The sequence below is a fragment of the Cynocephalus volans genome, chromosome 6 (genome assembly GCF_027409185.1).
Source record: "Cynocephalus volans isolate mCynVol1 chromosome 6, mCynVol1.pri, whole genome shotgun sequence".
NCBI classification, from domain to species: Eukaryota; Metazoa; Chordata; class Mammalia; order Dermoptera; family Cynocephalidae; genus Cynocephalus; species Cynocephalus volans.
In genome coordinates, this window is record NC_084465.1 from 57129226 (window position 1) to 57143669 (window position 14444).

Sequence of the window (14444 nt, forward strand, 5' to 3'; positions counted from 1 at the left end):
AGAAAAGCAGCATTACGAACTTTACTGAATATGAAAAGTACACAGTTACTAGGACATTCAAGAATTATTTTTACCGACTATATGGCATGAGATTCTTTAGCTCTGACATGGTTTTTCCAACATGGAACTCTGGTCATATTTCTTTGATACAGGATAGTCCCAAAACAGAAGTATATATTGTCTAGTTAGTGTTTCACCACTGTTCATGCTTACACCTAAGATATATTATACATTTGATTGATTGAAGTTAGCACTCATTAACATAAAATAAGGCAATAATACAATATACATAGCTGGAATGGGATTACAGTAAAGCTTTTTGATATAATAATGATAGTTAGCAACTTTCTGCTGAGGAAATACAGATGTTGCCAAATGTCAACTTGTGAAAAAGAGAATCAACATTACTGGAACTCTACAGTTACCAGACTTGGTGATTGGAAGGTTATAAATGTCACTTCATTTCATCATTACAAATAGATACCTGGTCATTCCACCCGTTTCCACCCATTTTTAACTACTTGGCTTCAACAAACCATTTTAATTGAAGAAATGTTTCACTGACAAAAGTTAGAAAATCATTCTCCACATATTCTCATTCATTAGAAAGTACATTCTCTTTCATTAGAAAGTATACTTCTTCCTGTGCTTTTTCTAAATCATGATGACAATACAGTATTACCAAGTCATATCTAGGTAGAAAGCTTCACCCCACGGGAATGAATAGATTCCGACTCTGTTTTAGTCATATCTCTTGGGAATTTTCCTGTGGAGCAAACTGAAGGACTTAAGAAAACAGGGGGTAATTTTTTCTCCATGCCTACTTGGAGTCAAAAGTTTCAATTTGTAAGAGGAAATAGCTACAGGATAAAACTGTTTGGTTATGTAAATGTTGTCAAACATAGAATTTAGTTTGGGGGCTGTGGTTTTGACACCAGACTGATGGGGTGTGGAAAAAAGGATGGAGCTCATCTCTTACAGACATAGGTGAATATTATGAAACTGAATCGAATGATCTGAGGTAAGCCCCCTTTCCAGTTATGCCCACTGTGTGTACTATTGCCTTATTATATGTGAATTAGTGCTAATTTTAATCAACTGCATATATAAGATATCTTAGGGGTAAGCATGAACTCAGAGCTATGGTGAAACACCTAACTAGACAATTTATGCTTCTGCCTTGGAATATTCCATGTCAAAAGTATGTGAGCAAGTTTCCATGATGGAAAAATAAGAATTAAAAGGCCTCATGCCACAAAGTTGGATTCCTATCGAATGGAAACGGAATATAATTTCAATTTCTTATGTTCCAAGTTGCAGAATTTAGACAAATGTGCTTTGCAATTTCAGTAAGGGAGATTTTATCCATAAGGAAGAATTTTTTTTTTTATCTCCCAAAAGCTTGTGAGATAGTTACTAAGAACAGAAAAATTGTGTGTGAAAAGAAGACCCAAGACAAACAAGCAAGCAAACCACATTTTCCTGTGAATAAATAAAAAGTACAGTATAGTGCTTTGATATGTGTTATGGGGTTGAATTGTGTCCTCCCTGCAAAAAGGTTATGTTGGAGTCCTGACCCCCTGCAAAAGATATACCTCAGAATATGAACCTATTTTGACATAGGGTCTTTACAGAGGTAATCAAGTTAAAATGAGGTCACTAGTCTGTGCTCTAATGAATATGACTTTTATAAAAAGGGGAAATTTGAACAGAGATGGAAACATATAGAGGAAAAACAAAGTGAAGAGATGCAGGGAAAGGTTGGCCAACTAAGGAAGGTAGCAGAAGCTAGGAAAGAGGCCTGGAGGAGATCCTTCCCTCAAGCCCTCCGAAGGAACCAACCCTGTCAACACCTTGAGTTTGGACTTCCAGCCTTCAGAACTGTGAGATAATACATTTCTGCTGTTTAAGCCACCAGTTTGTGGTACTTTGTTATGAAAGCCTGAGCAAACTAAAATAATCTCTGGGCAAGAACACAAAATAATCCAGGTAGTAGGAGATAAAGTGTGAACTCTGTCTCCCTGGTTCATCCTGTATTTTTAGTTTACCACATTTCTGCAAAAGAACAATGAATGAATAAATGAGATAATGAGTGAATGCAAGCAAGAATGAATTAAAAAAATGAATAACCTAACTGAGAGAGACTTATACTGAATTTTAAGGAAAGCAGAGGAAATGAAAGATGAAAGGACTGACACCAAGCATGTTACTGAACTAGTAAGAAATAGGAAATGTTCATTAAGTCTCAGAAGAGGCTAATAAAAGGATAAGAAATATAAAGTGTGGAGTCTAGCATTCTAATTCTGGCCAGGGTATTGGTTTATTAAGGAACCATGACAAAGTCACTAGCCTACTGTGGACTTTGCTTTTTCATCTGTGAAGTAGCTAGTCTTGCTAATAGCTAAAAACCATTTAAGTTGTCTTCAGTGTTTCAGATGTCTGCATAAAAACAAAGTGGAACTGACACTTTAAGCAAAGTAGATATCAACTTTGACTATCAACAGTACTGCTAGGATGGGATAACATATGTCTTATCCCATTGCTCTTATCCATATAATCCTCCCTTTCATAAATTTTTCAATAAATGTTGACTGCCTACTTTGTGCTAGGCACTGTTCTAGGCACTTGGAGCTAGAGCAGCAAACAAAGAAAAATTCCTGTTTTTGTAGAGTTTAAATTCTACTGAAGAAAAAAGATGATATCCAATTAAATATATAATATAATATATTTAACAAATAATATGTACAAATTTAGAGGCAGAAATAAGAATTTGTGGTGATAGACTTATTTAGAGAATGAACTATGGACAGCCTCTCCATAGAGGTGACATTTGAGCAGAAACCTGTACACAGCTGTGAGCCATGCAAAGATCTTGAGGGAGAGAGAGATCCAGACAGGGGCCCTGGGTGGGGATGAGGTTGGCACATCCAAAGAACACCAAGGCCAGTAACTGAAGCAGACTTAGAAGGGGCAAAAGTGTGGAGAGTGACCGATGAGGTCATGAGACAGGCAGAGACCACACCACATGGGGCCTTGTTAAGAAATTTCTAAGATACTTTGAACTCGATGAGACTCTACTGGAGAGTTTAGGCTGTGTGGCAAGTGACATAACCTAACGCACATTTTAGAAAATCACTCTAGGTGCTGTTTAGAGAATGGACTGTAGGGAAGGCAAGAGTGGATGGAGCCCAGGGGCTAGTGCACAGTGTAAAAAAAAAGTGGCTTCAGTCTAAGCTTCCCGTATCCAACAGAAGCAAATCCAAACTCTGTAATTCAGCAAATTAGATCTCTATGACTTGGTCCTCACTCATCTTTCCAGTTGCATTTATAGTAAACACCTCTCCAGTTGCATTTACACAAAACCTATTCTTTTCCTCTTTGCTTTATATCTGCTTATTAAACTGGATCTTTGCATAATTCATTCCTTCTATTTAGAATGACCATCATTTTTCTCCAACGGAGATCTCAACCTTCATGTCTCAGAACCTCCTCTCTGAAAACTTTCCTAACACTTCCAGTAAGAGAAAATGTTGACTCAAAATCTTATATAGCACAAAACTTATCTTTCACATTGTATTATATGTGTTACTATGTTGTTTCACTGCCTACTGAATTGTTTAAATTTTTTTTCCATTTTATTGATCTGTGAAAATTAACAATCTGTGAAAATTAACAATCTATAAATTACTGAGCTAGGCTTCTTAAATTAAATTCACATCACTATGAATATCAGTTAGAAGATTATTCTTTTTAGTAGAGTTAATACTTCATAACCCACATTTATAACTAAGAAATAAATTCTATTTACTTCAAAATAGACTCAAAACATGTTGATGTTTGCATAGAAACAAATTATAAAATTTACATATTAGACTCACAGTATCTAAAGTGTTAAAATCACTGCCTATATATAAAATGGTCTACCTTGTGCATGCAATAATACGATGCCTTTGAGCTTGTGTACAATTATTCTATATTAAAGTACACATTAAGTTTGATCAGTTGAAAGAATTGTGCTCCAAGATTCAATAAATCTAGAATTTTTCAGACTCACAGTATTATTTGGTAACTCTACTCAATTTCTTTTATGATTAGACAGTTCATCAATATTACTGATACAATCAGTAATATGATCTATACAACCCATTTTATCTTTCTTTTCACATTTCCAAACCCAAAGTGAATACTGTGAGGAAAAAATATTGATAACTTAAATCTCTTCTTTAACTGAATTCATTTGAATTAAGGGTATAGGAATATATATTAAGTGATCAATACACAGGAGAAGCCTATTCTTTCTAATGACAGAAGCCTTGAATATTACTTTAATAACACTGTCAAAAACATATTTCAAAGTTTTCCATATAATGCTTTAAGTAAATTTATAAGCCACAGCTGCAAAAAATAAATACCTACACATTATAACTAAGTTAAAAATCACTTTTCACAATACATGCAATTCTAGAAACAAAGCTATGCATAAAATAACTCTGTATAAACTAGATAAAATCTTAACGTTCCAGGGTTTTCTTTACTCTATACTTATGACCACGGTCCCTCACATGAAGACAGTTTTACTTCTAAATTATACTGTTTGAGAAAGAACATAATAACAAAATGCCACTAGAAAACTAGAAAACTTAGAAATAAATTTAATTTGTTAATTTGATTGTTGGTATGTCTATATACCTACAAATGGACTTATAATCATATATAATGACATATTTTTCAGCTCACAGCCAATGTTTAATATCTACAGGCCAGTGGAAATACAGCAATATATCAGAAAACCCTACTTAGAAGCTTCACAGGTTCAAAGACCTAGCATTCAGAAACCAGTGTATTAGGTGAACTTTTAATTTGAACGAAGTCTTGCTCTAAATTGAACAATTATATTTATCAACCATCTTCTAACAGTTATATATTAGGTTATCCTAAGTAGGATATACCTGCTTTTATAGCTGATTATTGACATTTCTTTTTCTCAGTTATAGAGATATTCACAGATGTGTCTAACATATCTGTATGTTATTTTCCCCGTGAAGCATATCTATATATTTTAAAATAATTAATCTCCATTATTCAAAGAAATATAAAAATTCATTTTGCTTTTATAATCACTAGGACTAAGGCTTACTTGAGATTACATTAAGGACGTTGCCAGAAACAAAATAAACACAACTAAACTATGATGATTATGTCATACTTTCATCTGCCTACCCCGGAGCTGCTGTCTTTTGACTAGGAAATGTGCTAATCCTTTTCATAAAAACATTCTGGCTGGAGGAAGAGGAGACTGACCAGATGATCTTTAAGGACCTTCCAGCTAAAGAATTCCAGTATCCATGGTCTAAATCTATGGTCATCCTTTGCCTTATCTATTTATACTCAATATTTATTCCATCATACTTGAAAATGAATATTAATTGTATTCACTGAAATCACAGTCTACAACTGACATGTGGTAGATTTTGATGTTAGAACAAAACTTTTAATCTCATTGTCATAAAATAATAAACTTCTTTTTCATTTTGCATCACATTATGTTTTCTTTCTTTGGTATTTTTACATGAATGCTCTTCTATTTTTGTTTTTCCCCTGCAGATTTCTAATGCCATATTCTTCACTGAAATTAACATTTGGTTTCTAAGGTACCAGGTACTTTCCTGCCTCCTAACATCTGAAAACACGTGATTAACATTAACTCGTCCATTATCTGCTAACTGAAAAGAATCACTCTTACCGTGTAGCCCTCAGTATACTGAAAAGGAGCCCTGGAACTTTCGTCTGCTGTTGGACTCAGAGGCTTTGGGTCAGACATAGAACGCTGCATCATCTTGGCTGTCTTAGGACTTGCTGGGGGAACTTTAGCCATATCTGGATGCAGTACTTTCTGTGGACTTATATCATCGGGGAGGGGTTTTTCATACGGTACAAAGGCTGACTCTAAGGCTTTGCCTGGTGAAAGTGGTGAGATGGGTGAATAAAGAACTTTTGGAGATTTGGGTGGGGAAGGAGCCAGTTGCAGTGTGGAATCTGCCCGGAGGTGAGATGAATAACCAATCTCTAAAGGTGTTGGGCGTTTCTTGTCTTTGGGTGGAGATGTGGCACTCAGATACTGAGGACTTTGTGTGTCTGCATCTGCTTCTGTTTGACATCCTAAACTGCCCCCTTTGTAAGTCTTTTCAGGTGCTGAAATGTGTTTAATGATTTCTACCTTGGCATCCACTCGTGCCCGTATCGAAGGTGTCCTTATGGTTCCAACTGGTTCCGTTTGCACAGATATCTCTGCTACCGTCTGCACTGCTATGCTGGAGACTTTGGAAAGGGGTTTGGTCTTGTCAGCTTCTGTCGTGCTGTCACCATATTTCCCTACACGAACTTTTCTCCTTGACCTCGTGGGCATCTCCCATTCGTCCTGGTCTTCATCATCAGTTTGGACACTTGTATCAACACTCTTTTTCGTTCTCCTTCTCCTACTGGCATAACTCCGATCTGCACTGTCTTCGTCGTCAGTCTGTACACCGCTGTCCACTATCTTTTTAAAACACCGGGGATCGTCTGCCACGTTTTCCCCTATCTCATCATATTGTCCACGGACCTTAGCTCCAGAACTTCTCTTTTTGGGTTGTTTTTCCTCTTTTACAACAACATCTGTTAGAGGTATTTCAGAAACAGTGCTCAGGATGCCAGGTGGGGCAATGTACTGAGTAACACCATCAGACTGAACTGTGTACCATCCTTGGCTTTGTGGTATTTCAATTGCCACCACAGCTGACGCTGTGGTGGTTGCATCTTCAGTAGCCCAAAACTGACTGCCTTCTGGGGCAGCATACTGACCTTCCAAAATTGCCTGCTCTGTAGTGGTTTGTGGAGAAGCAGTTCCAGAAGGGTCATAGTTATACTGATAGATCTGGCGAATCTTCTGCTCCTCTAGTTGCTGGTGAAGCTGTTGTTGCAGCTGTTGGATCTGCTCAAGCTGTAGCTGTTGCTGAGCTAATGTCTCCTGCCTCATCATAAACTGGGCTTGCCTCTCTTCTTCTTGCTGATAGAGAAGGTGCTGCTTCATAGACTGTAGTTCCTCCAGCTTTTTTTGTACCATGATCTTTTCTTGTTCTCGGAACCTTTGAATTTCCTGACGTTCCCACTCCAATTCCTCAGCAAAGCGCTGTTGCTTAATTTTCTCCAGTTCTAAGAGCTCACGCTCCAAGTCTAACTGCTGTTGTTGTTTACCTTCATCAGGGACAATTAAAAGAGTGCTTTCATCTCCCACCACTTCAGAATATACTTCAGATGCTGTGGTTAAAGTGGGAACAGAGTCTATAGTATCAGCAGTAAAAGTTTCCATAGTAATAGTTTGCAAACTGGCATTGATATCAATACCAGTTACTGAAATGTCCGTTTCAGATGCACCTGTTGTTATGAAATATGATCTAGGCATTGGCTGGCTCTGGTGCAGGGCAGATACTGCATCAGTTGTATGAATACCAGACAAATCCCTCACAGTGGTGCTGAAAATGGAGCCAGGTTGTGTGGTGATAGCAAATGTGGAGGGTATTGGGGTCACTACTGAAGAATAGACAACACCATTAGAAGATCTCAAAACACTTCCCACACCATACTGGGATCCTGGAGGTGGAGTCATTCTTGCTGTGGAATACTGTGGTGTACTAATCCCAGCTCCTGAAATGACTTGTCGTGTTTCTGGATATGGACCTGTAGTCTTGCTTGAATAATCCATTACCTCACCTGAAATACAGGGTAGAGTTATAGTCCAGTTCCCAGAATGACTGATGCTTTTTTGGTTTGAAAGCCCTCTCATCTTGATGAGCATAATGACTAGGACTGCATGCAAATCCACAGGTTAACCTAATCAGATGCGGAACAAAAGCATTGTTGAACATGCAGGCACATGCAGGTGACTTTGAGCAGAACAAATTTTAAAAAATGAAGAAATAAAAGCGCACATGTACTCCAAAATATGTTGCCAGAACATCCAAAGAAAGAGGAAAAGTAACAAAATTGGAAAAGCGACCACATTGTCATCCTGAAATGAGATGAGGAACACCATAATGATATTTCAAGGAAAGGTCTGTTGCCATATCATACTGACCTGTTGTAATTCTCCCTGAAGTTAGGTCTACTGCTGCATCAGTTCCACCAGCATAATCAAAAGAATTCTTACTTTTATAAAAAAAATGTCCAGCTTCTGCTAAATTAGTGTCAGACATGGAAGGTTTCATTCCCCCAATCCCTCTATAACCATATGGCCCTGATCGATCATATTGGTAGTGGTCATCCCTATAGCCAAAACGATCCTCAGGAAGAGTAGTTGCAGGCTGCTGTGCTGTGCAGCTCCTTCCAAATGGTAACTTATAAACCACATCACAGCACACAGCTCTTCTTCCTGCAGTCAAATCAACAGGTTTTTCATCATCCTCTATTATTTTGGTCACCACACTTGAAGTAGATTCATCCATTGTTACGACAGTTCTATGAGACTTTGTTGTACTGAGATCCACCACTTCCCCATCAGAGATCCCCTGGGATGTAGCACTGTCAGTCCATCCATTGGTGACACCAACAGGAGGCATAGTGACAGGTTTTGTAACAGCCAATGTCATTGCATGTGCTGATGTACCTACAGATAAGTTTATGGGCGCTTCCTCCCTAACTGTAGGAAAGGCCTGGCCATTTGGCATCCTGTAAGGGGGCTCAGCATGTTTTGATGTAGTAAGCTGGAGTGGTGCTGTTGGTACATGTTCTATACCCACTAGGCTTTCTGTACTTGTAGTGTAACTTGCAGTAGCTGTGCATGTGACAACACTTATGATCTCAGTGACTAGGGATATAGGAGTAACCACTGATGAAGTTGCACTGAGGTTTATAATAGAGGGTTGGACAGCACTAACTTGTCTCCCATAAACTTCATTTGTTGTGGTCTGCTTTTTCACATCCATTGTAGAAGCAGAAAGATCCATACATTTTTCAGTTGCTTTAACTTCTACTTTTGGTACTGTACGCAAATCAATGACATCACCAACAAGCTGCAACTTTCCATTTTCCTTATATTGATGCTTCTCTAAATGCAGGTGATCAAGAGCAAGAGGCTCTGGGGGAATTGAAATAGAAACACTGCTGAGATCAACACTGGAGACTGTACTTCTGGCTGTGGAAACCTCAGCCTTGGAAACTTCAGTTGTGAGAAACTGTGGGACTGAAGTTGGAGCTGCTTGAAATGAAGACAGTGCTGTGACAGGTGCAGCAGAAAATGACTCCAAAACTCCGGAGATGTACAGGGTCTGCTCTGAAGAACGTGGAATTTCTGTAGCTTTCATAGGAGGAACTACAGAAAACACTGGTTCAATGGAAATTAAATCTTTGGGGGGTGATCCCAGGGGCCAACTGGTAATTGCTTGGCTAGCTGAAGAATCTGTTGGAGTCCCAGGTTCAGATGGCAATGTAATAACCACGTAAGTTTCCATGAGGGATTTGGAAAATCTCGGTGAGGACTTGTTGGAGTGTGGAGAAAGTGGGGAAGTAGGGGAAGGCGATTTATAATCTGCCGAAGTCACTAAATTTAAGGTCATACTTGAGGTTAAAGATAGACCTGTTGGTTTGGGGTGTATATCTGATTTTTGTGTAGTTATTGGAAGCTGAGGAACTGCTGGTTTAGGGGCAATTGGAGGTTTGCTTGGCTCAGGCCTATGTGTAAATACAAGTCCAGATGGAATTGAAGATGGCTTAGGAGGAACAGGAGGAGGTGTGGTGGTACATACTTTTGTTACAGGTGACCCATTACTTCTTGGAATGGCTGTGGTCTCCACAGTAGTAACAGAATCAACCAGAGGTGCAGCTGTAGTTGTTAGAGTCACTGGAGAGGTAACTGCTAATTTTTTTTTAGGATGAATAGTTGGTTTAGGTGAAGTTGGTGGGGGCAGTGGGGGTGGAGGAGGGGGAGGGGGAGGTGGTGGAGGAGGAGGAGGAGGAGGAGGCGGGGGAGGAGGAGGTTGGGCTGATACATCCAGAGAAGAACTTCGGAAGAATGGACGAGTTTTAGTTGGAAGAGAGGATGCAGAAGGACGGCCAGATGGTAAATGAGGTGCAGGTTTTTCCTGACCAAAGACCTCTCCAGATATAAAGTATGTAGTTGAAAACTGCTCATTCATTGGAAGGGCTATTTCAGAAGAAGGTGGTTGATCAAGAACAGTTTCCAGTAAGCTAGTTTTTGTTAGTTCAGCCTCAAACTCCTTCCTTTTATCTCTATAGGCTTCCAAAACTTCCAGAATAAGCCTGTTCCCAGTGTCCTTGGCTTTCTTCATTGAATCTTTTTCAGATAAAGGTAAGTCAGTTGAAATAGTGTCCGCAATTGGCCCCTCAGGTTTAGTTCCTACAGATTCTATGATAGAAGGTGTCATATCAGATAAGGAAATCATAACGTGATCAGCACTAGTTCTACCATCCGGTGTGGTAGTCTGATCTAAAGATACACTTATTTCTTCTGGATAGTCTATAATGCTGCCTGGAAAATAAGTTGATGAAGAAATTTCCTCAGAATCTTCAAATTTAGTTATTATATCCACTGGCTCTGTAAAAACTGTGGTTATGCTATCCAGGGTAGTAACCGGTGAGGAGCTATCTGTGGTGCAAACTGAAGAAACAGATGACGTGAGAGAAGGTGTATCCGAAGGTGGGACAGATGTAGCACTTTCTGAAGGCTCAGAATAGGTCAAAATCGTTGATTCATGAGCAATGATCTCTTGAATTTCTCTAGTATAATCAGTTACATATTCATCCTCAATCTCTTCTGTTGAAAAATGTTGTGTTATTTTAACATCTGGGATAGAGAGTGTTGCACTGCTGGTCGAATCTGTAAGAGACGCTCCTGAGAGAACACTTGATGTCAAAGATGCATCAGGCATCCTGTCAAAGTCCATGGTGGGCTCTGACACATCATCGCCAATGGCAGGCTGGGTTGGGCTGAATCCAGGTGTCAATTGCATCTGTTGCTTTTTCATGAGTTCTTCATAGGCAGCATCAGCATCTAGTAATTTTTTTTCTTCACTGGTAGAAGTTGCCATAGTACCCAGATCCACTATCTCGTGGCTTTCTGGGATTATATAAGAGCTTGAAACAATGTCTTCTTGAGGCACAACAGAATGTAGGCTTTCTAACTTATAAAACTCTTTCTGGAGGTCTGTAATTTTCTGCATAGGATCTTCATAAATCTGCTCTGGAAGTCTTGTTTTTTGCTCTCTTCCCCTCTGCTGCATAAATCCATTTTCTTCTTCTTGCCTTGCTAGCAGACTGCTATCTACTGATCCATTGTATGTGTCCTCTACTAAAGATTCATAAATGTAATCCTCTATTAACATCCCACCATACAAAGGCTCTTTTTCAAAAACTTCATCTCGTTCACTTGCAGCTGGAAAAGCTTTATACTTGTGAGTTTTGTGCACCATTTCTTCATACATCTCCTCAGCACTTTTTAACGCCTTTTGACTACCTTCTTTCTGCATAATAGATTGCTCATCTGTTGGTGAGTATAAAGACACAGCTGTGGGCAATTTGTAAACTTTTTGTACTTCTATTATTTTCTCTGGGCTTATTTCAAAACCTTCTGGGTCTGATTCTATGCTAGGTGAATATTCGGAACAAGAAGATCTATGCAGCTCCTCCATTTCTGCAGCCTGACGTAATTCTTCTGTTGGAGATGCATCTTCAATGGGAGAGAGATTACTAGGTGGCGTCTTTGGTCTTTCCCTCCTTCTCTGAGCTCGAAGTTCATCTTTGTCTTTCTTTGATTTTTTACTAGAGCTCTTTCTTTGTTGCTGTTCTAATTCTCGCTGCTTTTCTTGCTCCTTTAATAACTCTTCTTCCTCTCTCAATTCTTCTTCCTCTGAAGAATCTTCAATAGTAGGTAAAAGAGGGCCATGTGATCTGTGCCGAGCTTTGCGTTGCTGTTTGCTTTCTCCTTTTTTGTGACTTGGGCTACTGTCACTGTCCTCATCAAGTGATGACACTGATGTAGGGGATGTACCAGGAGTGAAACTGGAAGCATGAAGACTAGAAGATCCTTCTCCTCTTGACCTATCCTCTGGTGAGTCTGTCAGGCTTTCCATTTCTAATTCTGGTTCTTCATCAAAATACAAAGCTGTTTTTTTCTGTGATGACTCAGCAGAATATTTATCTGCTATTGTGCTGTTGAGTTCAATTGTTTTAAATCTCCGTAGCCCCCCTCCTCCAGCAACTACAAGTTCCTCACTTTCCTGACTTTTAGTTTCCCGGTACTTGCATTCAGGGCTTTCATCAAATGTTTCATCATCTTCATCATGCCATGAATGACGTCTCCCTGCATCATCATCAAAGCTTGCACTACTTTTTCGAGTCAGTCGCCTGTGTTTCCCTGCTGTTACTTTCCCTTTCCCTTTTGTTTCTTCCTTCTTGTGGCTCCTGCTACTGCCACTAATCTCTTTGAGCTGTTTCCTAATAAATTCATCATCTTCAGAACCAGAAGCATCTTCATCAGCACTCATTTCTATGATTTGTTTTCGAATGAAGTCCTCCTCTTCCCCTGATCCTTGACTATCTTCCTGTTTATACTCATCACTGCTTGATGAACCAACACTTGTTCTCCGTTTTCTTTGTGGAACAGGTGAGTTTTCACTTTCACTACTGTCTTCAACTGAATCATAGGGCTCTCTTTTTGTAGTTATGTTGTCAACAAACTCCAACTTTACTTTTTGGTCTTTACTGGGAGGAATGCCTTGTTGGCTATCTTTTTTAAAGGTGTCTTTCTTTTCTTCTTGACTCTCCTTTAGCTCCTCTTCTGAAATAGTAATTTCCAGTATTTCAGATAAAAACTGAGTTTTCGGTTGGTCATTAGGCTGCTCAGGAGAGACCTCATCAGGTTGTGTCTTCTTTTCTGACTTTTCATCTAGTGTACTTGCCTGAGCTTCCAAAATGGATAGGACTGTGCTTTCTAACTTAGCCAAATCTGAGGGGCTGGAAGGGCTGCTTTCTTGTGAAAAAGAGTCCTTTTTGAGTCCCTTGAGCAAATCCTTTTCGTCACTCGGAATAAGACTTGGAATTTCACCTAGTGAACTTGATATTCCATCAGAAGAATATCCTGTGTCACTCAGACCTTGTGGGCTTTTAGGTTGCTGAGAAGTTGAGATGTCTGATTTGTCATCTTCCTTTTCCTAGCAGGGAGGAAAAGATACAGGAAAACTTAACATGGTTAAACTAAAAACATGGCCTCTCCATTACTCCCAAATAACTATTAAGAACTGTGAAGTCATTATGAGAATTTTTTTCAACTACATGCCAGTATCAAAAAAAAGTTTGAATGAGAACAAAAATGAGTATAGTTGACACACATTGGTAAAGATTAGTTTTCATTTAAACTAAGTTTAATTTAAAAGTCAATTCTCAATGACATTTGATATTTTCATTCACACTCTACATTTTACATTTCAATACCATTTTCCTTCAAAAATATGATTATCTTTCTCAGTACATTTTCTTTGAGATAAAGTTCAAATTCGGAAGAAACATTTTAATGATAATTTTTCTACTAATATGATTAATATTTTTGGATGATGAAGCTTGGCAAAGAACAAGAAAAGAATCAGAGTATGGGCTTTGAGTCTGGCCACAAGTTGTATGGGATGTTGGAAAATTTACTTAACAAAAATAAGCAAGTAACACATCATAATAATAAATGCACTACTCACTGCAATGGATTTTTGTTATTGTTGAGAGATTCAAACAAGGCACTGCTTTTTAAAGACACCTTGAAAGCTGTAAAACACTATATATACTTGGTACCATTGTTAATGTCATTTACTCTATATCATTTGGAATGAATGTTTAAAAATTGTAAGATTTCAAAAACTTTTTCAATAATTGCTCTGACTCATCAGTTCAGCAAAAGAGAAATATCCAGTTGTTATTTTTGTAGAGTTGTTAATCACATTTATTGTCAGTATCCCATCTCAAAGTTGTTTCATAAATATCAGTTATAAATGTCTTCTAATTTTGAAACCAATTGGTGTTTCATCTTCAAAGGCAGTCCCCTTCAACCAGTACAATAACTAACTTTTGGGACTGGTAGCAAGGGTTTTCCTGGGAGATGGGACACTAGTAGGCACAACACAGCCTCGACCTTGCTGCCTGCCTTGTGCTATGATGATGCCATGACAACAATTTTGTTTCAAGAATCGGAGCCTTTTGCATAAGGGCTTTTTGCATAGGCTGTGAAGCATCTTGATTCCACTAAGTCTGTATCTTGAACTATCTCTATATTTTCAGCAGGTGTGTGTGTGTGGGCTCTTCTTACTGAACTATAGCTCAAATGAACAGAAGTGAGGTTGTACAACAAACAACAAACATGCACAAAACCTTTCTTTCTCCTTCCTTCCTTCCTTCCTTCTTCCCTCCCT

The 14444-nt window shown here is 38.6% G+C and overlaps 1 protein-coding gene across 1 annotated transcript in view; it reads right to left on the minus strand.

Annotated features, from left to right (window-relative positions):
- The window catches only part of PCLO (piccolo presynaptic cytomatrix protein), a 413878-nt gene that overhangs the window by 211637 nt on the left and 187797 nt on the right, over positions 1 to 14444 (minus strand). Inside the window, exons 5-6 of the mRNA XM_063099452.1 lie at positions 8114 to 13202; positions 5744 to 7749 (exon numbers count right to left, since the gene is read on the minus strand). Coding sequence (XP_062955522.1) covers positions 5744 to 7749; positions 8114 to 13202 — 7095 coding nt within the window. The remainder of the gene's footprint in view (positions 1 to 5743; positions 7750 to 8113; positions 13203 to 14444) is intronic.